This window comes from Nyctereutes procyonoides, unplaced genomic scaffold (genome assembly GCF_905146905.1).
Source record: "Nyctereutes procyonoides isolate TBG_1078 unplaced genomic scaffold, NYPRO_anot_genome, whole genome shotgun sequence".
Taxonomy (NCBI): Eukaryota; Metazoa; Chordata; class Mammalia; order Carnivora; family Canidae; genus Nyctereutes; species Nyctereutes procyonoides.
In genome coordinates this window covers 20,459,548-20,486,607 of record NW_026575126.1, presented here as the reverse complement: position 1 = coordinate 20,486,607, position 27,060 = coordinate 20,459,548, and the positions used below count along the sequence as shown (strand labels likewise).

The window sequence follows — 27,060 nt, the reverse complement described above, 5'->3', positions numbered from 1 at the left end:
AAAATTAGTGCAAAAAAAAAAAAAAAAACCCCAACTACAATTGCACAGATAGTGGCTCTTGGATCTTGAAAGTAAACTTGATCTGTGATCTCTCCCATTATCCAAGTGAGAAATGAGAGCTTGGGCTTTTGTCTGTGGTTGACTGTGATACATGGAACTCTTCTGTTCCATCGGAGACGAAAATCATAACTAGCCTCCTAGCAGACGTGCCCTGAAGTGATCTCGTCAGGGACACACTCGTGTAACCCACGTCTTTCTTTGTCCCTTGTCTTGAACCGCAGGGGAGACGGCGGGAAGGCAGCAGGTCCCCACCTCACCGCCGGCCTCGGAGAACAGCAGCGCAGCCCACAGCATCGGCAGCACGCAGAGCACGCCCTGCTCCAGCAGCAGCGCCGCCTAGCCACCTGCCACCCCCGCGACCAGGCCGAGGGCCCAGCCACGTGTCCATGCTTGCCAGCCTTCGTCGCGGTGCCCTTGTAAAGAGAGAGGGAATATCAATCTAAAGACCACCTGTTGTACTCCTCCCCCCCCCAGGGCTGACACCCCCACCCCTGGACTTCTGTGCCACACTAGAACTCCCGGGGGGAAGCCACGGTGGTGGCCTTCTCCACCAGCCCCGCACAGGCTTGGGGGGTTTTCAATGTGAAACACATGCCAGTTTTCAAAATGCTGCTTTGTCCAGGTAAGACTATCCATGATCTGGGGGCCCGGAGACTCACCCTGACTCAAGGAGTTGGTAAGAGGATAGTAAGCAGACGGTAGGACCAGTGAGGAGATCTGGCCAAAGATTCTGGTATAACCAAACCAAGATGTAAAACGAAAGGAATACTTCAGGATTTCCTGTGTTCCTTCACGTCTAATTTGCACCTTCTGGACGCACACTTCTCACTTTGCTGTCACACCCTCTCGGGGCTGATGTTGTGGCTTGATGGGTGCTGCCCCCAGGGACTGCATCCTGACACGCATCACAGCAACATTCCTTTCTTGTGCCCTGGGCCAAAACCAGTGCTGATGACTTTATCAGCGTTCCCCCTTCTCCCACACCCGCACACCGACTGCAAAAATGTCTTAATGCAAGTTCTGTGACTTCTTGATAAGCCTAAAGAAATTGAAAATAGCCAAAATCTAGGACTGCAGATTTGTGCCCATTTATGACCTTGTGCTCTGAAAAACTAAATCGGGGCAAATGTAGTTTTAAAGTAGAAGAGGAATTTGCACAGTAATATATATGCAAGTATAGGTATAGACTATGTCATCTGGCACATTCGTTTTCTCACTTAAAAAAAAGAGAAAATTCATTCCCCTTTTTAAAATGTCCTGCGCCTCAGAGTTGGAAGTTATTCTTAAATGTGTTTGGGAGAATGAGTGTTTCCACTCAAAACACGTCAACCTTTTAAATAGACCCTTTTGTGAAAAGCAAAGCTTTTGCTCGTGCATTGCACGGCAGATCCTGTTGGATTCCGGTTGGTTATCTGAACAGTGTTACCAGTTCTGCCAAGAAAGTGCTGAGATCTAGGAGAGGGCACTCATGTGGACTGCTTTAGTTCTCTTGCCTTAAGTATATTCCGAACTCAAAAAGGATTTGAGGTGGATTTTATTAAAATGGAATAATATGATGCCACTTTGCAGCTAAAATAAGCTCAACTGATACCTCTGTGTTAAAAAAAAAAAAAAAATGCCAGAGGGAAATTTCCATGCCAATACATTTACTACTGAGGATAGCTTCACTGCAAATAAATATTAACCTTTTTCCAGAATTCTCCCCAAAATGACTCAGAATCCCACAAACAGAAAAGGCCAAACCCTGCCCACAATATTCATAAACAAATCTCACTGCCCTTAAAATAAAGAGTTGTACCTAGGTCTCTGAGTGGAACCCTAAGTAGAAAATGTTGATGGCACCCAAGACCTGTAGGCAGTGTCTGTTGGGCACATGAGTCCCTGGAGATACTGGGAGTCATTGATATGATACTGATAGATCATACTAGTCGCTGCTAGGACAGACCTATCACCAGTCATAGAGCAATACTCTGAGAAGTGTAGATACTCAATCTGGATAATATTAACCAAAACAAATTACTTGAGAGCTAAGATTTCCAGGCTGTCTACATTGATTTCTTGAAAATTTTGCAGATTGCCACATACAAATGAAGATAAGAGATTAGAGAATTTATTTCCTTCAGTTAACTTTTTAACACAAGGGTATCAGAGTGGAGGACTTAGATGATGCTACCTGTGTTTGAAAATAATGCGCTTTGCCTAACCTTCAGCAGAATGTATTGTTTTAGCATATTCTATGTATAAAAAAGTCTAAAGATGTCTTCAAAGAAGACTAGAGTCTTTAAGTCACTTATAGCTATATTTTACTACAAAAATTTGTGTATAAAGATATATTTAAGTGTTTTCGATAAATTTAAATTACTCCATATGAAATGTTTAATTTCAGTTACTGTGAATTCTTTTGATCAGTTCTTTGCTGTTTAAAAAACCCTTTCCATCCTGTTACAAAGAAAATTAGCCATTAAGAGGTATTAAAAGACCCAAATCTTCAGATGGACAGGGTTAAAACACTTTTTGTGATTATATTTAAAATGTATATTTTTGAGAGAGATGCTACATTGCCAATGAGTTTATAAATTTAAAATTAATCTACAAATTTATGGATGCAAATCAAAAGATTTTAAAAGAAAGAAAAGAAAAAAATCACCTTTTATTTGTTTGGATCTTACTGTCAGTAGTAGTATTCAGATCAAGAAATCCGTGTTGGTAAACCTGATCCCATGTTTAATTAGAGAGTGAACCTCAGTAAATATCTCAGAAATGTTTCCAAATAAAGTGTTATCTCCCTAGCTTCGTATTACATTTCCAGTTGCTTCATACTTCACAGTTTCAGTACAAAATACAAGCTATACTTTATAGCAAGTTCTGCGATTGTCTTTAAAACTGTTGTTATATTCCAGTTAAATGCTTCTGTCTACAGTCTTTTCTTACTTCTGCAGGCTACACCCTAATTCACAGAGGCCGTTTTGTTTTGTTTGTTGTTCAAGCTAAACCGATTGTTGAAATGCTCTCAACTCCCAAGGCAGAGGGTCTAATACCCTGTAGCTTCTCACCACAATTACTCTGTATTTTCAAAGTGAGAGACACCTCTTCTGTTTAAGCTGTCCCTGTAGCATTTTCTACACAAACAAACAAAAATGGTCTTTTCCTTGTCTGTAATAAGATTGTAAACCCATTTTCTGTGTGTGTTCTGTAGTAGGCATGATTGTGGGTGTGTGGGGGTGCGCACATGCGTGCCAGTCTTTTCGTACTGTAACTACCTCATGGCGTGAGTGATGGTTGTACTGCCGGTTGTGTTATCAGAGCACGTTTTGTTGGGCGAATTGTGTGTGTGTGTGACCTTTTTTCCTGTTTGTTTTATCTGGGGGTTGTTCATGAAACTGACAGATGTTTTTCTAAAAAGGACTATTATCAGTTTCCAAATACAATACTTCTCTCTTCTGGTTTTTCCTGAGTGAGCCTGATTGTGTTGCTGTTTTTCATCTATCAGGGTAAAAAGAGTGCCCTTGAAAATCCCTGTGGCCAGTTTGAACACCCCTGTTGTATTCTTTCCTCTGTTCAATGTGTTGGCAATTTATGAACATGCTTAGATGTATAGTTTTGATAACCACAGTTTTCAGTCCTTTATCTGTGCATAATAAAAAAGATATATATCAATTTATTAACGTGTGTCTCGTTTGTCATTAAATTCTACCCTCACGATGATAGAACTTTTTCCTTGTGGCTTTTTTTTTTTTTTTTTAAGATTTTATTTGTTTATTCATGAGAGACACGGAGGGAGAGCCTGATGTGGAACTCAGATCCCAGGACCCCAGGATCATGGCCTGAGCCAAAGGCAGACACTCAACTACTGAGCCACCCAGGTGCCCCTGCCTTGTGACTTCTGAATTGTTCATTTGTTCCAACTGTGTTGGTGTGGAGTCAGGACTGAAGAGCCTAAGAGAAAGAACTAACTCAGAGCAGAGGGAAAGAATGGATAGACTAGAAGAAATGACACCAGGAGCTGTCACTGCCTCAGGAAATGTGGTGGGAGACTCAAGTGGATATCAGCCCCTGAATCCATTCCTGGCCTTTCTGTCAACCTCCTAGAACCAAGGGCTGAGAAATAATAGTATTGGCATCTCCAAATAACCCAGTGCCACTTCCAGCATTCTCTATGGATCTGGATACCATCACCTTATAGCTGCCTAAGCCAGAAATCTGGAAATCTAACTTGACTCCTCTTGGTTTTCCACCACCAAATTAATAAGTCCAAGTTTATTCAACCTCTGGAGTATCTCTTCCTTCAAACCACCTACTTATTTCTACCCCTACTGCTGTTACCCAGAATCCAAGGCCCATTATCTCTTAAACTACTACAACCACCTAACTAATATGCTGACTTCCAGATTTGCCGCCCACTAACACCTTCTCCACTATGCACCCAAAAGAATTGAGAAAAGGTTCAAATCATGTCACTTTCCACTCGAAGCCCTTCCCTCCACTTGCTTTCAGGATAAAGTTCAACCTCCTAGGCATGGCTTCAAGGGAATAATCTGCCTACTTTCCCAGCTACTTATTTCATCTCTCTGAAGCTCAAGTTCTTTTTAAAATTTATTTATTTATTTATTTATTTATTTCATTTATTATTTATTTATTATTTATTTATTTGAGAAAGAGCATGCAGAGGGAGGGACAGAGGGAGAGGCAGAAGCAGGTTTCCCACTGAGCAGGGAGTCTGAAAGGGGCTTAATCCCAGGACCCTGGGATCAGGACCTGAGCTGAAGGCAGCCACTCAACTGACTGAGCCACCCAGGCGCTCCTGGAACTCAAGTTCTATGTGGCATATCCCCCACTAGACATAATTATATCATGAAAACAATAGCTTGGGTTTTTACTGTTAAGGATTAAATTATGGTATTGAATATATGTTTACAAACTGCCTGCACATGTCCCTACCTTCTCCCCTTTTGAGAATTAGTGAGTTAGATGGTTAGAAACAGGCACTCAAAATGGTCATCCCTCCCCGCAGTACCTCCTACAGGTAGGTGCCCGCACAGTGGGAGCAGTGTGAGGAGCATAAGCAGCATTTCACTCCAGTAAGGTTGAAGCCCTCGTTACAGATGACAGTCCAGCCATTTTCAGCACCAAGATTTTGTCCTGGAGTCAGCACTTCTCTAAGGACAGAGGGAGAAATTGGCAGGTCAAATGATTTTTCTGACATCAAACTGTCCTTTTATCTACTGTGGCAGAAACCTAGGCGATGCATAGATGAGCTTCAGAGAGTCTATTTAAGTACCTGAAATTGTATGTAAAATTTTGCATGGGTGTGTCGGAACTTTGTGTTGTTTGGGGAGTTTTTGGTCTATAGCCTTTTTTTTTTTCTTTTTAGAGTGAGACAGAGCTAGTGAGTGCAGGGGTTGGGAGAAGAGGGGCAGAGGGAGAGGGAGAGGGAGAGAGAGAATCTTAGACAGTCTTCATGCCCAGTGCAGAGCCCGATCTCACGACCCTGAGATCACGACCTGAGCCAAAATCAAGAGTCAGACACTTAACTGACTGAGCCACACGGGTGCCCCGGGCCATAGCATTTTTGTAGTTGCATCTTCTAAAACGTTTTCTTGCACACACACAATTAACATGCATGTATAAAATTAATACAAATAATACATGTAGCAGAAGAAAAGCTCCCATAATCCGCACTTAGAGGTGATAATACTGATTTATTGTGTGTATTCCCAGTCATTTCCTTATGGTCATATCAACATGTACATATCACTCTAATGCATAAGATCATAGCATTTGTGACTTGCCTTTTGCAGATGGCATATCTTCCTATCAGGTTTTATGAGTAGTGATCATCACTTTTTTACTAGACTTTCCTTAAGTTGCCAAAATAAAATATGGTCATTTAAGGTAGTAAAATAAAACAGTGCTCTTGTCCAGGCACCTCCATGGAGGAAGTGATGTTAACTGCCTTTTTTCTAACTCAAATATATGAAACGTGTTCACAGATGGAGGAATTTTTGTTGTTACTAAAAATGGGATCACAATATACATACTCTGAAACTTGCCTTTTTCACTGAACATGGTCCTCCTAGGTTAATAGATATGAAGCAAATTCATGCTTTTAATGGCTATATAATATTTCATACAATTAGCTAATTTACTAGTGATGGACATTTAGAAGTATTATTTTTAGGGTTTTGCCAAGATCCCCTGTTCCATTTGTTGTCTTTGTATACATGTCCTTGCATTCTAGTGTGCTAAAGCAAAATGACCATTGTCACAGAGAAACTGACAGATTCATCATCATCGATTTTAACATATTACTTACAGAAGTTGATAAATCACAAAGGTTTGGATATGGAAGATTTGAACAATGCAATTAAGCTTGATCTAATGGCCATACACAGAATCCTGTACCCCCAAACTTGAGAATTTTGTACATACAGGATATTTGTAAAAATTGACTACTATTAAACCATAATGGAATTCTCAGCAAATATCACAAAGCTTAATTATACTGGTCAAGTTCTTTTTTTTTTTTTTTTTTGGTCAAGTTCTTTAACCACAATCCAAATAGTTCAGAAGTTAATAAGAAAAGGATAATTTAAAAATATTCAATACATTTAAATTTTTTGAAACTTCTAAATAATTTAGAAGTCAAAGTACTCTTAATAGAAATTGGGAAATATGTAGATTTGCAAAATAATGAAAATACTCCTCAAACATTGCATCCAAGTCAGTAATTTATGAGAAATTTATACCTGTAAAATGCTTGTTGGAAAAAAAAGAGAAACATTGAAAATGAAATATATCCAATGTAGCAAGTTAGGAAAAGTGCTCAAAAGTAGTAATTACTTTAAGAGACTACTAGAGATAGACAAAAATTGAGAAAAATAAGCACAAGCATTAGGAATGAAAAGGCAAAAGATATTGCAGAGATTTTAATAAATAAGGGATCACCATAAACAACTTCATTCTAATAAATTTGAAAACTTGGCTATGTGGTGATGTGCTGTTGCGGGTCCTGTTGGGGGAACAGAAACCACACTGGATATTTCAATATAGGAAATGAACATAATGAATTGGTTAAGCGAGTGTGCCTGATGGCTGAAAGGGCAAAATGGGAACACCGAGGTAACACAGAATTAATAAATGTAGGAAAAATTACCTCCTTAAGGCTGAAGATTGTCAGAACTTGCAGTGGGCAGGGGTTTGCTGAGTTCCAGCACCAGAAGAAAAGGGTAGAGAGGGCACTGGGAGACCAGAGCTTAGTGTATGGCAATAAATGATTTCCTGGAAAAACTAATTTGCCAAAAACAATTCAAGAAGCAACAGAAAATCGGAAAGATATTTAATCATTAAGAAAATCAGTGATTTAGGGGCATCCGCACAGCTCAGTTGATTAAGCCACCAACTCTTGATTTCAGCTCATGATCCCAGAGTATTGGGATTTAGCCCCACATCTGGCTCTGCACTCAGCAGGGATTCTCCTCCCTCTCCCTTTGCCCTTTCCCCCCCTCTCTAAGATAAATCTTTAAAAAAAGGAAAGAAAAAGAAAAAATCAGTGGTTTAGAATCTACTCACAATGAAACAGCACAAAATTAAGAAAACAAAACAAAAAAACCACTGCCAAACTCAGATGGTTTTACAGCTAAATTCTACCAAGTAGTCAAAGAATCAGTAACACCAGATCTGATGAATCTTTTATTTGGGGGATGATAAGTCAAAGGGGATGAGTTTTTTAATATCCATACCTATTACCACATTACTTTCTCTAACAGTTGTAGCAAATCACACTGCCACAGCCTCCTCATCAGCACTCGGCATGTTGAAACAGAACTTGCACTCTGGGCATCAGATAGCCTGGGTTTGAATCTTGGCTCTGCCATTTACTAGCTGAGCTATTTCCTTAATTTAAAAGAAACCTATTTCTCAGCATTATCAATATTAAATAAGTCCATATACAAAAAGTTCAGTATATTATCTACTAATCAATAAATATCATCTATTATTCTTACCAGCATTTCATATTTTGTATTTTGCCAATCTGATAGTTGAAAACTTATGTCACATTATTTGAATTTGTATTATCTCCATTGCCAGTGAGGTTTTTGGTTTTTTATCCAGTAAGCGCTACACCCAACGTGCGCTTGAACTCACAGTCCTGATACTGAGTCACATGCTCTACTGACTGAGCCAGCTAGGTGCCCATTGCCAGTGAGTTTTAAGTTGTTATCATATATTAGTCTTTTCCAGTTCCAGAAGTACATTAACATTTCCTTTGCCCATTTTTCTACTGAGTTGTATTTTACTTATTTCTATATTAGTAATATGATAATGTCACACATCATATATGACAAATATGTTTCTAATCTATGGTGATCTTTGAATTCATTCTGCTTATAATGAATACTGCCAAAATAAAATGTTTAATTTTATGTAGTTGAGTATTTCTCTTTTCCTCTTGGCTTCTGGGTTTCCTGTCTTGCTTAGGTTCTAAATCAAAATATATGCTAATACTTGTATTAATTTATTTTTAAAATTTAAATCTTTATTCCATATTTTTGTGATGGTATGAGGATAGGGGTCTATTTTTGTTTTCTTCCAAATGATTACTCAGTTCCACCAGAAGCATTTATTAAAAAGTTCATTTATTTCCCATTGGATTAAGATTTTGAAAAAGAATGGTGTGAGTGATCTGGCCTTAGCAGATATTAACATTTAGCATAAAATCTTATAATAAAAATAGTATGGTAGTAGAATAGGAAGAGTTAAATAGATTACTAAAATAGATCATCAGGAATAGATCTAATTCATTGGGACCATAACATATGACAACTAGTCATAGTTTCATTTGAGTATTAAAGGATTCCATGACCCATAATAAGACACATAGGTTGTCTAATTTTTGCTGTGAAAAAACAGATATGAAAAAAAAAAAGAAAAAGAAAAAACAGATCTGGTTTTTTCCTGTTCTTTAAAAACATTTAGAAAAAAAAGTGTTAGCCCACATGGCTAACTCAGTTGATAGAGCATGCCACTCTTGATTGTGGACTTGTGAGTTTGAGCCACATTGGGCATAGAGCTTATTTAAAAAAAAAAAAAAAGAGGGCACCTCAGTGGCTCAGTTGGTTAAGGGTTCACGTTTTGATTTTGGCTCAGGTCATGATCTCAGGCCATGGGATCAAGTACAGCATTGGACTCCATGCTCGGCAGAGTCTGCTTGAGATTCTCTTCCCCTCTCCCTCTGCCCCTCTGCCCACTCATGGATGCGCTCGTTCTCTCTCTCTCTCTCTCTCAAAAAAAAAAAAAAGGGCGGGGGAGAGAAAGAAAAAGAAAAAGGAAGTTGTCTGAAAAACAAATATTTGATTAATATTGGGTCTACCTCAAACTTCTCATGGTTCAACATGGCTGAGCCATTAGTGATGTTACTCTAGTGGGTCTGGAGGGCAGAGCATCCAGCCAAAGAGGATTGTTTTTAAGATGTCACAATTTTTCTTGTTAGGGTTTTGACTTGCTCGGAACCTGTAACCCCTTCCTTCCTCCTTCTTTCTGTTTATCCCTTTTGGAATGGGAATTATTGGAGAGGAAAAATAAATTTCCCTCTACCTTCCTGAGTTCTTAGCTGTGATCCCTGTAATAAAATATATACCAGAGGAAAACAAACACGTTTATTAACATGCGTACCTCATCTATACATGGGATATACCCAGTGAAAAGAGGTGGTGGCCTTAGAATTCAGGATTAAATGCCATTTTAAAAGGGAAAGGGGAGGAGAGTTAATAGGCCTCTTAGGGGAGAGCAAATTGCTTTTATGGGAGATGAATGGACTCTTAGAAGAATAGATGAGAGGTATGATAGTTTGTGACAAACCTGGGTGTGGTGTCAATTTCTAGTCTCTCTCTCCCATGATGAGTCAATCTACCCTGATTGTTAAAATTCTCAGGAAGAGCATTTATGAAATTGAGTTCCTTTTGGAAGATCTGCCTTTAGCTAGAAAAGGGAGACTTCAGAAGTCCCTTCCTGCATGTGCTGTTTTTCAAGTACTTACAGCTCAAAGTAATCAATGTACCAAAGTGGCTTATTTTGGGGAATGGCATGTTCTGAACTCGACAGATTCTGGGTGGTAGTCTGCTACCCTTCAGATTGTCTACCCTATGCCTGTCCCACAACTGTACTTTGGAAGCACATAACTTGTCTGGTTTCACAGGTTCACAGCTGGAGAAGAATTTTGCCTCAGGATGAATCATACTTACCTCCATTCTCATTCATATATGATTTAGATGATATTTAGATGAGACTTTGGACTTTAGAGTTGATGCTGAAGTCAGAACTTTGGTGGCTGTTGAGATGGAATGGACATATTTGGCACATGAGAAGGACATGGATTTGGAGGGCCAGGGACTCGATGTTCATCTCCTTCCATGTGTTCATATGTTGAAAACCTAATCTCCAGTGTGATGCTGTTTGGAGATGGGCTTTTGGGAGGTGACTAGGTCATGAGGATGGAGCTCTTTTAATGCCATTAGTGCCCTTATAAGAAGAGACAGAAGAGAGTTTGCTTCTCCTTCCACTCATGTGAGGTTGTAATGAGAAGACAGACATCTACAAGCCAGGAAGTGAGCTCTCTCTCACCAGATACATATCTGCAAGCTTCTTGATCCTGGACCTCCAGCCTCCAGAACTATGACAAAGAAATATTGTCATGTAAGCCACCCAGTCTGTGGTATTTGATATAGCAGCCCGAGTAGGCTAAACATAAATTCATTTCTGTAACTCCTCCTCTTCCTTCCCTCCCCATAAAGGCTCATGGAAAAATTAATATCAGCTAATCAAACAGCATTAGTATTGATTTCTTCCAGCCAATTGTGAGGTTATAAAAATTCTGTAAAGTGAAGAAATATTACTAGATAACATTTTTAAGACAAATGCAGAAGTCTTTTTTTGTTCCAAAACAAGCCAAACCCATTTGGCATTGTTTTTCCCTAACACAATATGTTTAAAAATGTGCAAGTGACTGGTTTAAATTTTATAGATGCTGATGGTCTAAAGTTTGAGTTTGGGCATATTGGCTGCATTTGTGTCTAAATTTCTCTCAACTTTTTCAGAGGAACTGAACACTGCCCTTTATGCAGATTTAATTTCACACATAAAATCAAGCTCATATGATATCACCTCTCCATAAAATGTCATAGCTCAAATTGATTTTTAATTATCTCCAATTACCGCCTCAGATTTCATTAAAAAAAAAAAAACTTTCAGGTAGATCCACATGACTGAAATGAATTCTTTTTTTTTAAGATTTTATTTATTTGAGGATGAGGTGCAGAGCACAGGGGGAGGTTAAGAGGGAGAAGCAGACTGAGCCACCCAGTCACCCATGAATTCTAAAAAAGAAACGAGGATCAGGAGTGTGCACACACACACACACACACACACACGCACGCGCGCACTTACATCTCAGCCATTTTCTGCTTCCTTTTTTATTTACATTCTCGATATTTTCTTACCCCAGAATATGATCTTTTATAGACTATAGCATACCATCTGTACAAGAAGGATGGGCAAGGACAAGAATGTCTCAGCTTTAAAACCCAACTTGGTTCCTTCCACTTGACCGATCAAAGATCCAAGGCTGAAAGTCTTCGTAAGTAATTTGGGTGGAGCAGCTTATGCTGGTCTGTTACTCATCCTGGTTCATAAACTGCCTATGACATAGTTCCTGCAGAGAACACAGTGCACTGGACAAGAGTGTTGAAATAATGCTGAATTTCAAAAAGAGAAAAACACATGGATTCTGTTTGGTGAAAGGAAGCGTAGAAAGAGTGAAGACCGAATTATTGGTATTAAAACCCAACCCAGATAATAAGAATATACCCTAAAAGTAGAAAACAGAGCTTCAAGTCGTTTCTTCATCAGAAACACAAACTTCGGGGCACCTGAATGGCTCAGTCCATTAAGCCCCTGCCTTTGGCTCAGGTCATGATCTCAGGGAGCCCTGCGTTGGGCTCTCTGCTCAGCGGGGAGTCTGCTTCTCCCTCTCTCTCTGCCACTCCCCCTGTTTGTGCATGCTATCTCTCTCTCCCTCAAATAAATAAAAAAAGAAACACTTCTAGGGTCACAGGTCTTGATTCAAGATAAGTACAACATCTGCCGGGGAGTCTTTCCATCAGGCAATCTAGTTATCAAACCTTAAGAGAAGAGGAAAGGTGAAAACAAAACCTTCTTAGCCTATCAATTAGCCTTAAAAGTAGAAGCATATGCTGGAGCATCCAACGGGACTCCAGGGAATTCCACTGTTCGTCCACCACAGTTCCAAGAGAAGGTAAATCAGCTGTTGTGAACAAATGGCAAAAATGACAAAACTTTGACCCAGCCAGCCAGTCCCCATTTTGCCTGCTTGATTTTTCCCTTTCAGTATATTCTCAGAATGCCAATGTGTGTGAAAGAAACTCTAGTTACTGCAAGGAAACAGTCGCAGGAAGTGTAGGAAGCAGGAGAAGTATGTCATAGAAATAAGATTTGGTTTCAAGTCATTTCACACCTGTGGGTCTAAGCTGACCTGCAGTGAAGAAAAATGGAAGCAACTCTTAGGAGACCCACCTACTCTGCAGGGGAGAGCCCTCCTCCTGCCCCCTGCCCAGGGCCCCCTTCCTACCCACCTGCAGGGACTTCTCACCCTGTTAACATCTCCTCACATCATAAGGTCCTTCGTGGCTCTGCTGGTAAACACCTTTCTCCGTAGAACCTTTGGAACTCCCCATCTGTGAGCCATTTTAACTCCTTTCTGAGCTCTGGTAGCACCATCCTGCACCCCATTGCTCATGGCACAAGCCTCTTATTTTCCTACCGCGCATGGGTGATCCATCAGCAAGTGCTGTTGACCTCACTTCCAAAACACATTCTGCTGCTCTCCTTCTGCACCTCAGTCTGATCTAACACATCCTGGCCTCTCACGTAGACCACTCCTCACCCCCGACTCCTGCCCCACTCACAGACCTCTGTGTCCCTCTTGTCCCACTACAGTATGATCCTCATGTGGCTCTAGGCCATTCTCTTTAAAATATGCTACATTTTGTCAAACCCTCATGTAAAACTTTACAACTTCCCGACACACTCAGAATAAATTTCAAATTCCTTATCAAGGCCTTTACGGTTCTTAGCTCAGCCAATAGGTTTTCTTGTTTATTCATTTTTTTTGTCGTTCACTTTTTTAGTTTTTAAGTTTTGAATAAAAATACAATTCAGATGATTTGAAAATTTAAGTGATATAAAAAAGTATGTACAAGTAAGTCTGGCCCCTATTCCTGTGTCTTCCCAGTTTATTTTTCACATAGGCAATCACTTTTACAAGTTTTTCAGGTTTCTTAAAGAAAATGCAAGCAAATGAGAATATCTCATTTTCTCCTTTATCACATACACAGTGGTAGCACACTGTAGGTGTTCTGCATTTGCTTTTCTCACTTCATATATTTTGTTTCCATATCAGAATACAAGGCAGTTTCTCATTCCTTTTCTTTTCTTTTTCCTTATAGAATTACTCTGTGGAAATATACCATAATCTGTTTCACCTGCCCCTTTTGGTGAGCACTTGATTTATTTCTTGGTTTGTTGAATAACCTTTTAAATGAGGAATTCAGTTCTTCAATTCGTATGGTATTTGTCTTTCTCTGACCAACTTATTTTGCTTAGCATTATACTCTCTAGATCCATCCATGTTGTTGCAAATGGTAAGATTTCATTCTTCTTTTTTTTTTTTTTTGGCTGAGCAATATTCCTGTGTGTGTGTGTGTGTGTGTGTGTGTGTGTGTGTGTGTGTGTGTTTAGACCAAATAAAGAAGATGTAGACCAGATCATCAATTGTTGGATAATTGAGCTGCTCCATATTTGGGCTATTGTAAATAATGCATAGGGGTGCATATCTTTTTGAATTAGTGTTTTCATATTCTTTGGGTAAATAACCAGCATTATTGGATCATATGGTAGCTCTATTTTTAATTTTTTGAGGAACCTCCATACTGTTTTCCACAGTGGCTGTACCCATTGCATTCTCACCAACAGTGCACATGGGTTCCTTTTTCTCCACATGCTTGCCAACACTTGTTGTTTCCTGTGTTTTTTATGTTAGCCATTCTGACAGGTGTGAGATGGTATCACATGGATCACCAGAGAAATGCAAATCAAAACCACAATGAGTTGTCACCTCACACCTGTCAGAAGGAAGGTGCACCATTTGACACTCCTGTCAACAAAGTCTGTTTTCCCATAGCTGCACCAACTGAATGCATCATCCACATCTGGTATTTTAGTCAATCTGTTGGATAAAAATGGTCTCTCAATGTAATTTTAACTTGTATTTTTCTTATGAGTCAAGCTGCACGTCTTTATACATATATAAAGACCATGTATTATTTTGTGAACTGTCTGTTCTGCCCCTTGCCTGTTTTTTTCTATTGGGTTGCTGTCCTTTACCTTCTCAGTGTCTAAGAATTCTTTAAATATTAAGGAGATTAGCCTTTTTATCTGTGATTATCTTGACATTCAAACCCCTAAGGATCTGACCCCTCCTCATCTCTGTCCTCAGCCAGCATCACTCTCCTGCCCACCTGCTATGCTCTAGCCATAATGTTCTGTGAGTCTTTTCTTGCCTGAAGGATTTTATGTTTACAGTCCTTCTGCCTGGAATGCTACCCCACCCCCCATCAAACAGCTGGCTACTCCTTGTTCTTCAGATCCAAGCTCAAGTATCACATGGGAAAGGCTTTCCCCAGATCACTCAACCTACCCAGTATCTCCCCATCACATCATTCAGGCTTAATTCTTTGTGTAGCACTCATTCCTCACTAATATTTTTCATTTGTCTTAGTTTGTTTATTGTCAGTATCTCTCTATCCAGAATGGAAGCTCTAAGAGAAACAGGGTCTGTCTTGTTCATCACTGTATCCCCATAGCTTTAAACAGTGCCTGGCACATGGTAAGCATGTTATGCAGACTGGGTAATTAATGAATACTTTCCTCCTTTTCTTAGGCATTTCACATGCCTTTACATTGAGTGTTATATGTCATATCCCATGGAAAGGAGATAGAAAATAACATTTCTTTAAGCTGCCAATAGGTACCAAACACTGGACTAGGTTTCATTATACATCTCATTCAATTCTTCTGGTCACTCTGAGCTGGTTGGCATTATGTCCATTTTTATCAGTAGAGAAACTGAGACTCAAATTACCCCCTAAGGAAGTTGTCCAAGATCACATGGTTTACACATGACAATCCAAATGACGCCAGCTAATTTCAAAGCTCATTCTCTTCTTTTGAGAATTCTCTTGTTTTGTGGTGTGTAAAATTTACTTGCCCTCAAAACTAAATGACCCCAGCGTGCTATATATTTCTATATTTTTCCTGGAAAAGAGTAAAGAAACTCAAAAGATACAAATACACTAATGTAAGAACTAGATAAATCCCAGTATAATTCACTAAGTCTCAGAATATCAGTATAAAATAAAATAATGGCTGATGGTGCAGGCCCAGTGACTGGAACATAAGTAGATATTTGATAAATATAGCCTTCTTTTTTTCTGGGAGAGATACTTGAAGCCAAATCCTGTTTTAAACTCATTTAGTGAACTAGTTATTTAAAGGATTCCTGCGGTAAATCCTTTTCCAAAGCAAAGGGTCCTTTTGTGAAATGCATAAACTCCTCCTAATCTTTTTGTAAATATAGATTTTTATATATTTGGTTGGCTTAGTGTGTTCTGTGAGGAATTTGTTTGCTAAGTTGAGTGTGGGTGTGGATGTGGATGTGTATTTGGGAAATGGGTAAGGAAGAGGGGTTTGATTGTGCCGTGTCATAAACCTTGTTGGTCTGGGTAGAAGCCATGAGGTTTTAGAACTATATTTTGAATGAGATAATAAGACAATAACAAATACAAGATCGAAATCCCTAGACTGCAAAAAAGAGGCAGCTGATGTACCAGTTTCTGCTGCTACCTGTTGCCCCCTGTGATTCTTTTTTAAATATTTTATTTATTAAAAAAATATTTTATTTATTTATTTGAGAGCAGGGATGAGGAGAAGGGCAGAAAGGAAGGGAGAAGTGGACTCCCCGCTGAGTGGGGCTCGATCCTAGGAATCTGAGATCATGACCTGAGCCACCCAGGTGCCCCCAAAAAGAATACTTACTGAGCATTCAGTATATGTCAGGTGCTGGGGACACATCATGAACAGTAGACCTGCCTTTAGAGAACTTGTATTCTGGAGGGGAAGGTAACCAAATAAGCAAATGCTGTGCAGAAAAATAGAGCAGGGTAACAGTGGTGGGAGTAGGTTAGGCTGGTAAGAAATACCTTTTGGATAAGGGGAGGGGACATGTACACAGAGCACATTTGGGCAGAGACCCAGAGAAAGTGTGTGTATGCTGGGTGGGGGTGGGGTGAGGGTATTAACTCTCTTTGAGGAAATAAGGACTGCAAAGGACTGAGGGGGAGCAGTATTGTTGGGATGCTGAGGACTGGCAAGGAGGCCATGTGGCTGGCATGTTTGGGTAAGAGAGAGCATAAGAGAGGAAGTTAGATGTTGGAGAGTGCCAGAGCAGGTAGTCTTAAATCTTGGCAAGGACCTTGGATTTTATTCTGGATGAAACAGGAAACCACTGGAAATTGTTGAATTGTAAGATATGATCTTACATTTTAAAAGGATCACTCTGGCTGTAGAGAAGAAACTGAGATGAGAAGACCAATGAAGTGGCTCTTGGCAAAAGTACTGATGAGAACTGTGGTGGTTTAGGCCAGGATAGGAGCAGCAAAGTTGGTAGAAAAGGGTCAGATTTTGCACACACTTCTAAAGAAAATCTGATAATATATGCTAAGTGATTGGATGTGGTTTATGAGAGAAAATGCAAAATCAAGGACGACACCAGTTTTCTGGCCTGAGTGATTGGAAGAATGGAAGTGCGCTTTCTTGGTAGGAACAGAAACTACATTGGTAGGAATGGAGGTGGTGAGATTTGGTGGAGAACTCATAGATTCTGGCAAAATGGAACAGATAGTTGTTAAAACCAATAACCAGTGCTCGCTTCGGCAGCACATATACTAAAATTGGAACGATACAGAGAAGATTAGCATGGCCCCTGCGCAAGGATGACACGCAAATTTGTGAAGCGTTCCATATTTTTCTCTGTCTATCTCTATCACAAATAAATAAATAAATAAATCTTTAAAAAATTAAAAAAAAAAATAAAACCAATAACCAGGGCCAAGCGACAATACACTCCTGGCTTGGAAGTTCTGGGCCTACGAAGGGAAGAAAGGAGCTGTAAAACCTGGTCAGCGTATACTGATAAAAGCTGGGAGAGCGTGGATGGGACTGGATCCTGGGAGTGCGAGATCAAGGGAGAGATAATGGGCAGAACCTAAGACTGGATGAGAGTAAGCGTGTTAGCTTTCTATTGCTGCATAATAGAACTACCACAAACTTAGTGCCTTAGAACAATACATCGTTCTATTTCTCACAGTTCCTATCAGTCAGGAGTTCCAGTACAGCCTAGCTGGATCCTCTGCAAAGCTGCAATCAAGGTGTCAGCCAGGGGTGGGATCTTACCAGAAAGTTCAGCTGGAGAAGGATCCATTTCCAAGTTTACATGGTTGTTGGTTGGATTCAGGTTCTTGCAGACTATTGTAATGAGGGCCTCGGTTACTTGCTGGTTGTCTGCCGGAGGCTGTCTGCCAGAGGCTACCGTCAGTTATTTGCCTAAGGCCCTCTCCTTAGAGTGGTTTAAAACATGGCATCTTGCTTCTTCAAAGCCAGCAAAGGAGACCGCCTTCTGGCAAGATGGATATTACGATCTTATGCAGCGTAATCACATATACCCCAGCACATTCCTGGATCACACTCAAAGAGAAAGATCACCCACGACTATGAATACCAGCAGGCGTGATCATGGGAGTCACACTGAGTCTCTTGCCACAGGGAGTTTATCGGTATGGGAGTGTTCTCCTATGATGCAGGATCTGACACCCCGCAAGGGCCCTGAGCAGTAGGGCTAACATGCCACTCAGAGAAGGCAATGTCCCAAATTAAGTAAAGTCGAAATGTCAAAACTGCTGTGGCAGATGGTGGAAGAGGGACCCAAAGGCTCAGAGCATCTGGTGTGCAGGAGTGGCTACACTATGTAAGGCTGGAAAACCCCACAGCTCTCTGTGCTTCAGGAGGACCCAGAGGACACTGTGTTTAACCCAAGACATAAACAGCACACTGGAGAGAAGCTGCTGGATGTCTGCCTCAGAGGCTATGGCCCTAATCAAGGCGTAAAGGAATTGGCTTGGACACCGGAAGACACGGTGGAAGTGGTGAGAAGCAGGTAGATTCTGGAATGACAAGATTGGACAGGTTGAATGTGTGAGAGAGGGGTCAAGAATGACTCGGGGGCCGAGCAACAGAAGATGGAAGGTATGTTTTCTGGGATGGAAAGAACTGTAAGGACAGGTGCTTTGTGGGTGCCAAAAACCAAAATTCAACTAAGTGTCTTAATTAGCTTTATTCAGTGACTCATAGGTTAGGCAACATCCAGTCTAGAAGATAGAAAGGAGCTCTGAGGAGCTGCACAAAATGAGAAGCATAGGCAGAAGGGAGCGGGAACGAGGTACACTGGGCAAAGAAGCAGGTTGCTTGTTGAAAGGTGACTTTCCTTTCAGGGATGGCAGGGGTGCATAAGGGAGATTAGCTAGTGCTGATCAGGCGATTCCTGATTGATTGGTTTAAGATTCCATTTCTGGAAGAGCTGAAACTGTAATTAAGTCTTGGTTTGGAGATGTGGGGCTTATGCTAAGTAAGCAGCTCCATTTTGGGCCTCTCGTTTTATTTTTAACATAGGGGAAATCAAGGGTTTTGTTAAGCATTTGGACAGAGAGGTGAGAAGGCAGTTTGATACACGAGTTTGGAGTATAGGAGCGGTCGGAGTACAGAGACATTAACTTAGGAGTTATTAGCTTATGGGTAAATGGGCCATCTGTGGGATTAGATGATATCACTTTAGGGATTAGGTGTAGAGAGAGAAGGGGTCACAGCCCCCAGAGCATTCCAACATTTGGGAGATGAGAGAGATGAGAAAGAAATGAGAGAGAGAGAGAGATAGACAAGAAACAAGCAGGGAGGGACCAGTCCATAACAAGGAGAGCTCCTTGGCATTATCATCCGATGTCATAAGCTTCAGAGCTGGAGGCTTTAAAGAATAGTGAGAGAATGTAGGAAGAGTAAGAGCAGCTGAGTGCTCAGGGTGCAGCCAAGGTTCAGATATAACAAGGTCTGAAGGGAGGGATTCGAGAAGAGTTTAGGCATGTAGGAATTTTATGGACGATAAATAGTGAGATTCCTCTTCTCCTCCATCTCCCGTTTCAGGCCACCAAAGAGATTCCAGTAATTTCCAGATCATTGCTCTCCTGCATCTACCCCTATCTTCCTAGGAGAATGCCTCAGTCAGGCTTATTCCTGGACTTAGTTAAAGACAAATTCTGAAGACAGGAGAGACACAGACCAAAAGGTAAGGGGATGGAAAGGATTTTAAAAAGGTATTAAGTCCTATTAAATAGGAGTGGAAGAAGACATGGGAGTGTGTTCGAGGCAGGGTGGGGAATGGGGTAGTTGGGAAAGAAGGGGAGTGGGGATTTGGTAAAGGTCTAGATTGATTTAGATGATTTAGATTCTTGTGAGACTGGAGGGGATTGAGTTAGAGAAAAAAAGAGAAATCCTGCAGGGGTTATGAATTGGACTCTCTTAAATATCAAGACATGAGGAATAAATGAAAGTCCTTCTCAATAATTTCTTTGTTGGACTGCACTCCTTGAATCCAGCAAGATTTGGGGCTGGGGCATGTGGGTATTGACTAGGGCAGGGTTTAAGGTAGATAAAGATACCTGCACCCTACCTCATGATTCAGGTCAAGGTTCTGGTCCCCTGGAAGATGTAAAAACCAGATAGGCAATCCTTACAGAATAACACCATGAAAGGCTTATCCAAGCCCATTCATTCATTCATCTATCCATACATTCAATCAATCAGTCAATCAATTCCTAGAATGTCAGCCGCACCAGGACCCAAAGACTATCTCATTTTCTCTTACATCTCCAACAGATGAGTGTTTATTCATTCATCCCACAAACATGTGTTGTCTGGTGGCTTACGCCAAACTCTATACCAAACACTGCTTTATGCCGGTGTATCAGGTAGGCATCTTCCTGTGCTCCCCTTAGGGATCTCACTCTGTATTGAATCCCAAATGAACAAATACATTTAAAATTACAAGGTGTGTAAATAAATAAAAATTTAAAAAAGAAAAAAAAAGGGATCCCTGGGTGGCGCAGCGGTTTGGCGCCTGCCTTTGGCCCAGGGCGCGATCCTGGAGACCCGGGATCGAATCCCACGTCGGGCTCCTGGTGCATGGAGCCTGCTTCTCCCTCTGCCTGTGTCTCTGCCTCTCTCTCTCTCTGTGACTATCATAAATAAATAAAAATTTTTAAAAAAAAATAAAAAAAAATAAAATTACAAGGTGTGGTTTTGATAAATATGGAGGAGATCCTCATGTTGAGCTAAGAAACACAGTAAGTAAAGAATGACTTGAATTAGACATCATTTATGCTCAAGCTTGAAGAATGAGACATGGCTGCTCATGGTGGTGACAGAAAGTATATTTATTTTTTAAGCAAAGAGAACAGCATGTGTGAAGGACATTAAGGACCCGAAGATCTTGATAATTTTTGAGGAGCTAAAAGAAAGCCCAAAGAGTTATTTACTGCTAAGAAATAAGAACTTTAACCAGGTCTTATTGACGCTTTCCCCCCAAATGCTCCTTTAGAATACATATTGACGAATGTTCCATAACAAAAAGGAATCCCAGCAATAAGTTTTCCTTTAACATTGAGAAAATATTTAATATTTGTAGTACTTAGTCTATTATTTGCCTTTTAGTTTGGTTTATGGTATTTATCAACACACTGAAACTAATCTTTTTTCTTGGATATTGTCATTTTTATCTAACTTTTCACTAATGGTTTCTGCCTTTGGGGTCATTCATAGAAGGGCTTCCCTATCTCAGAATCACATGATTACTTATGTTCTCTTTCAGGACTTTCATGATTTCATATTTTACACTTAAATCTTTCATTCATCTGGATATTTTCAGACGTGTGGGTCTTTTGTTTTCATTGTCCCTCAATAAAGCAGAATGCTTTTCTTCATACAAGTCCCTCATTTCTTGTTATATTAATTACTGGACATTTAAAATTTTGTTGTTTGGTTGATACTATGAATGGACTCTGTTTTCAATTGTATTTTATAGCTGGTTATTGTGGGTGTTCAGGAAGAAATATATGCTTTTAATAAGAATATTGTGACCAGTCACTTGACTGAGATCTCAGTTCCATAGTCTTCCAATTGATTCTGGTTTTTCAAAAGTTAAAATTTGCAAATAACAAGATTTGTTTTACTCTGAAAGGCTTAACAGTGTTTCTCATGGTTTTAATTGCATTTCTTTGACAACTATTGGAAATGGACACCTTTTCAGGTGTTTATCAGTATTTTGTTGTCCTCTAGTGAACTATGGGTCCCTTGCCAGTTTTCCTCTTCGATATTTGTAATGTTTTTATTGATCAGATACAGTTACTTGAAATTCATTTCTATGTTAAAAATAAGTTCTGCCTAGAGAGGAAGAGTCACCTAATGTCAGATGTAAGTGTTAGTACCGGAGCAGTCTAGACATGCTGAGAATCATTGCTGGAAACCACATGCCTGCAAATTGACTTTCTGTCCCTTGGTCCTTAAAATCCAATGGGAGGTGGGTAAGTGACCAATAAAATAGGCACTCGGAGTAGGGGATGTACTATCCCAATTCAGCAGCCAGAACTGTGGTTGGCCTGAGCCCTCCCCCACTGGGTCCCTCCCTCCCTGCACACCAGGTGGTCTTTCCACTCCCCCCGCCCCCACCTGGTTTGAAGGGATTATTCAGGATCAATATTTGAAATAGTTGTATTTTTTCTTCACTGGAGTTAAGTTTATAAGCTTTTTTTATTTAACCACCAAACACCAGAAATAAAAATCTGGAAGAGAGCCAGTTTGCCTCGGAGCCAGTACACTTTCTCATAGCCAAGCAGTTCGCCCTTCATCCTCGTTGTTTTTTCCCCTGAGTTACAGACATTTCCTTTCAAAAGCTGATTCCCCCAACTTCTCAAATTCTTCATCGGAGTAGTTCAGTCCCCAGATGATTTCCAGAGATCTTGCCCTCCCAGCCTGGCTGGCCCCTGACACCTGAGCTGTAACTGGGGCCCGAGCCACATGATGGGCTGGAGCTCTCAGGCTCTTGGGGGAGCTTTAATTACAGTTTCTGCAATTGCAGAACCAGGCCCTAGTCAGGGGGCATGAGGTGGGGGAAGGAGTGGGGGGGGGGGCAACCAGAGCATCTGATGCATCTGAAGGCCGGTACATGGAGATATGTGTGTGGGGGTAGTTTTGTTCATACCAGCCTGTAAGGGTGGCAAGAAATCCATGCACAGTTTATCACTTATCAAAAACGTATTGAGCACTACCTGTGTACTGGGCACTCTCCCCGGCACTGGTGAACAAGACTAAACCACCCCTGGTGAAATGGCTTCCCCAGGGGGGAAAGATAGGCCTGAAATAAATAATTCCACCTCACAGATTCAGTAATTACAAGTGTGAACGTTTTCAGGCAAGTGGGAACGATTTCATGGCCTAGCTTTGAATCTTTTGAAAGGATTCAGAGGAAAAGCAACAAGCTGGCCCCCAGGGATTTTTGGTGGCAGTTCCTTTCTTAGGCCGCCCACATTTAGGGGTGGGCCGTCCTGAGCAAATGGAGCCCTGACAGGAGAAGGGAGAGGGAAGGGGGAGGGGAGGGAGCTGCGGGGCATCCAGGAGCTGCCTCCCCCCTCCCTCCTTGGGAAAGTATCCGGAGGTACAGCCGGGCGGCTCTTGACCTCTCACTTTGGGGAGGGTCCGCCAGCCGGGCCATCCCCGTTGGCCTTGGAAGTCAGCTCTGAGTCAGCTGTCGGTGACCCGCAGGGTTAGGGCTCCTCCCCTCGTCTCCCCACTCCTTCATGCTCCCAACTCATGTTCCAGATGGACTCAGCTGGCAAGTGTTTGAGACGTGTCTCAGCATCTTGTGATGTGTTCCTGAACCTCAGCCCCCATGTGGGGTGAGTCACTGGCTCTGACTTGCTCCCTGCTGCTATTGGCCCCTTCTTCCTGGGTCCCATCATCTGAGAGCCATCTGATCCCAACAAGTCCCTGTGGGCAGGCCTGGAGGGGACAGCTCTGCAGTGAGGCATAGCTAGCCTGGGTGGCCCTGCCCTCCAGGGCTCCTTTTTCTCCCCCTTTCCCTTTACATTGATTCTGTCTCCCAGTTCACTTGTTAAGGGATGAGGGTAAAAGCATCCTCCCACTGGATCCTTCTTCTCAGCTCTCTTCACCTAAATTTCGTGGTACCTGGGCCGTGGGACTGAACACAGCTGGGAATGCTGCCAAGGCAGAAATCTTGCTGTTCTATTCAAAGGGGTGAATTTCCTTTCTGTCAACTTGGGGCAGGCGTTGAGTTGATGAGATCTGGACATGAGAGGAGAGGGAGCTATTGTCGTATGGCTAAGAGACTGGATTCAAATCCTAGTACTCTCACTTTCTAGCTGAAAGGCCTGGGGCAATTTTCTGCACCTCGATTTCCTCATCTAAAGGAAAATATAAATAAGCACCCAATCCATAAGACATTGTGAAAATAAAATGAGATAAAACATGTACAGATTTTTAAGAAATTCCTGAAATATAAGTATTGGTAGCGATGCTGTTGTTCATATTACAGGCTCTTTGCAAAATTCCTTTTTGTAAGTTTTTGCAATGTCAGGTTGGTAATAATGATTTTTTTTGTGTGGTCTCCCCTTTTCTGCCTTTTTAGGATCAATATCCAAAATAGCTATTCTGACATCTTTTCCCCCCCCCATTTCTGCCAACCCAGATCAGTTAGCACTTGGTTATGCTGATTCCGTTGCTCTTGTGCCTCTAGGCTCTGGTTCATCAGGGTATGGGTGAAGGCTTGGATAGACTCCAGGTCTTCTTTTCTCCCCAGACATGAGGGCTAGCCTTCCATGACTGACCCCAGGGAAAGCCTGATTGAATCATCCATCCATTGATCCATTTATTCCACACACACTATTGAACATCTACTATGTGTCAGGCACTGTGAGAAATACTGGTTCTAAAATGATGAAAAATGCTCAGTTCCTATGCTCAGGGAGCTCAAAGTCACAGGCAATGATAATCCTGGTGTTTAAGTGATATTATGAAGGTAGATGTGAGGTGCTTTGGATACACCGGGGAGGTATCTGGCCTGATGCTGGGTGTGGGGCTTGATGGTGTTCTCTGCTGGATTCCACAAGATTAGGAGGATTTGGCCAGATGAAATGAGGAAAGGGCATTCCTAGCCAGGAATACAACATGTGCAAAAGCCTGGAGAGGAAAGAGAATGCTCCTCAGAGCTTGTTGTGGGGTTAGTGGCCTCTTCCAGGAAGGGGGAGGAGAGCAGAGTCTAGAGGTGGGATAGGAGTGTGTCAGGAAAGCGTGGGTGCTACTCTCTAGCTTTTTCACTGATGATTTGGATCTGTCAGATACACCCTATGGTTTCTCATTTCTTAACATTCCATTTCAAATGGTGCTAAAAAATGGAGTTAATTTTAATAATTTTCACATGACTATAGGAAGTTGAGATTTATATTTTCCATGATGTTATGAATATGTGTTCACACTTCTGGTTAAACACAATAGACTGAATACACGTGTTCATCTTCGATGCCTTGTAAAAATATCACCGAAATGAGAGCAGAGGAGAAAAAAAATTAGACATAAACAGAAAAAAAAGGAGACAATAGCAAATGAGAAATGCCAAGAGATTCTTAGAATATGAAAATCAGATGAACGAAAGCACAAGAGAGCTGGGGGTGTCTTAGATTGGGTTCCCTGTGAAACAGACCCTGAGACAAGGATGTAATAGAGGAAGTTTCTGGCAGCCACACCTGCAGAAGAGTGGAAGAAGCACGGCTGGGCAGAGAGTAAGTCTCAGCAGTCTCAGCTGGCCTCACTGGAAGCTCTTCAGAGTGGTCTCCAATGGAGACAAGGGCCTCAGGACTTAGTACACGGCGAGGGACCAGTCATTGAATGTGGCTGACCCTGGAAGGGAGATAGCTTTGGGTGAGGTGAGGTGAGTCCCTCCATCCAGGGCCCATCCCTGGGAAGGAACTCAGCTGTAAACCTTCATCAGCCCATAATCCCCGCAGCAAGGAAATGAGAGCATCAGCCAAAGAGGGAGAGTCAGGGTGGTGTGTCCCAATACTCATTACAAAGAGGTTGAAAGGCAGAGCAAATCCATTCACACCACAGAACACTGGAAAGGCTCAGGAACTGGCAGTGCAGAAGCATCTGAGGGGGAGAAGGAGGCACGGGGTTGAAAAGAGAGACATTGTCTCAGTGTATATGAGGAGCTTCCCACGTCTCCCCAGCCTTGGGAGATGGCTGAAGGTTTACCATGGTGGGAGATTAACCAGAAAGGTTCTAGTCCCTGAGACACTAGGTATGGCAAGAGGCCCCTGAAAATGCAAAAATGCTAAAGATGGGGTTGATCTTCAGGAAACAGGGGCAATTTCATATTTGGAATGGTGAGACCTCCAGCCACCCACCCTCCCCACCCCTCAGCTTACAGAACTCCCACAGTTGGGCTTACAGAGACTAAGCAAGAGTCAAGACAGGAAATTCATCTCTAGGGAGATTGTTCCCCCCCAACAGCCCCACCATACTGGGATTTGGGGGTTCTCAACTAAAAAGGTCAGCCAGTTGCCTTATCATTTGCATGCAGATTACAAGGCAATATACCTCACCTGTGGTCACATAGCTTTTAGTTTTTTAGTGCCTTACTCTCAAATATGGTCAGAGTCAATGATGATACTCACATACCCAGGGAAAAACTCAAACTGAAAGACAGTTATGAAAGCAGGTAAATGGCAAAAAGAATATGGAGGAAACAGAGTGCAGAAAGCAAAAGGAAACCAAAACCCAAAACCTTTCAATGTCCTCAAAGGGGTAATAGATGATATTGCATTAATGAAATGAGAAACAGATGCTTTAAAAAGGAATAATTAAACGGAATAAAAAAAAGTGAACTCTTGTTCATAAAATGCAATCTGTAATAAAAGATGGCAGAGTGGGACAGGTCTCTGCTCCACAAAGTTATTCTGGGCTCGGAAAAGACTTTGCCAACTTCAGTGCATGGCTTCCAATGTCAGCCTGGGGAAGAGAAAGAGGATCTCTCTAGAAGGTTTTACGGATCAGCTGTGTAAGTGATGAGCATCATTTCTGCTTACATCCCAACAGCTAAAACTGATAAACTAATCAGCTAGCTTTGTGTTTGAGAAGAAGGATCAGTTTTGAGGGCCACGTTGAAGTGACTGCCACAGGAAGGGCTGAAAAGAAAGTCGAGGAAGCTTCACAGCAGGCTTCACACAGGATTGAAACAGGCAGATGGAAGTTTCCAGGAAGGAACATCTGTAGGAAAAAAAAAGGAACTGAAAAAATATCAGGCATTTAACTAAAAAAGGAAGTTGAATTCGGAGGCTTTTACAATGCTTTTGTGACTGTAGGCAGAAATTACGGTAGTGAAAAATGAGCAACGGATAAAGGGGAGGAAAGTATTACCTATAGAAAGAACGGTGAAAGAAGGAAATGTAACCACGTTACATTGCATAGTAAGAGGAAAACTAGTGCAAAACTTTATTTTGGAAGGATGGAGTAGGATGGAGGGTAATGAGCAATAGTGCTAAATCCTCACCTTCTGTAGAAAAAGTCAGTAGATCACGTGTGAAAGTATAGACCTGGGAGGTAGCAATATAACCCTACTGGTTAGAAATATGGAAATAAATACTATACAGACTCTCAGATAACACTTAAGAGGAAGATCAAGGAGATAGGAAGGCA

At 41.4% G+C, this 27,060-nt stretch overlaps 1 protein-coding gene and 1 non-coding gene across 5 annotated transcripts in view; both read left to right on the top strand.

The window, feature by feature from the left end:
* TGFBR3 (transforming growth factor beta receptor 3) overlaps positions 1 to 3,721 on the top strand; it is a 195,515-nt gene extending 191,794 nt beyond the window's left edge. For all 4 annotated transcript variants that reach the window (XM_055340012.1, XM_055340010.1, XM_055340009.1 and 1 more), the window contains exon 17: positions 282 to 3,721. In XM_055340012.1, coding sequence (XP_055195987.1) covers positions 282 to 400 — 119 coding nt within the window. In that variant the 3' untranslated portion in view covers positions 401 to 3,721. The remainder of the gene's footprint in view (positions 1 to 281) is intronic.
* Positions 3,722 to 17,111: 13,390 nt separating this feature from the next.
* LOC129520388 (U6 spliceosomal RNA) lies at positions 17,112 to 17,218 on the top strand. The gene has a single exon (XR_008666602.1). It is a non-coding gene; the product is annotated as a U6 spliceosomal RNA (small nuclear RNA).
* Positions 17,219 to 27,060: the final 9,842 nt, after the last annotated feature.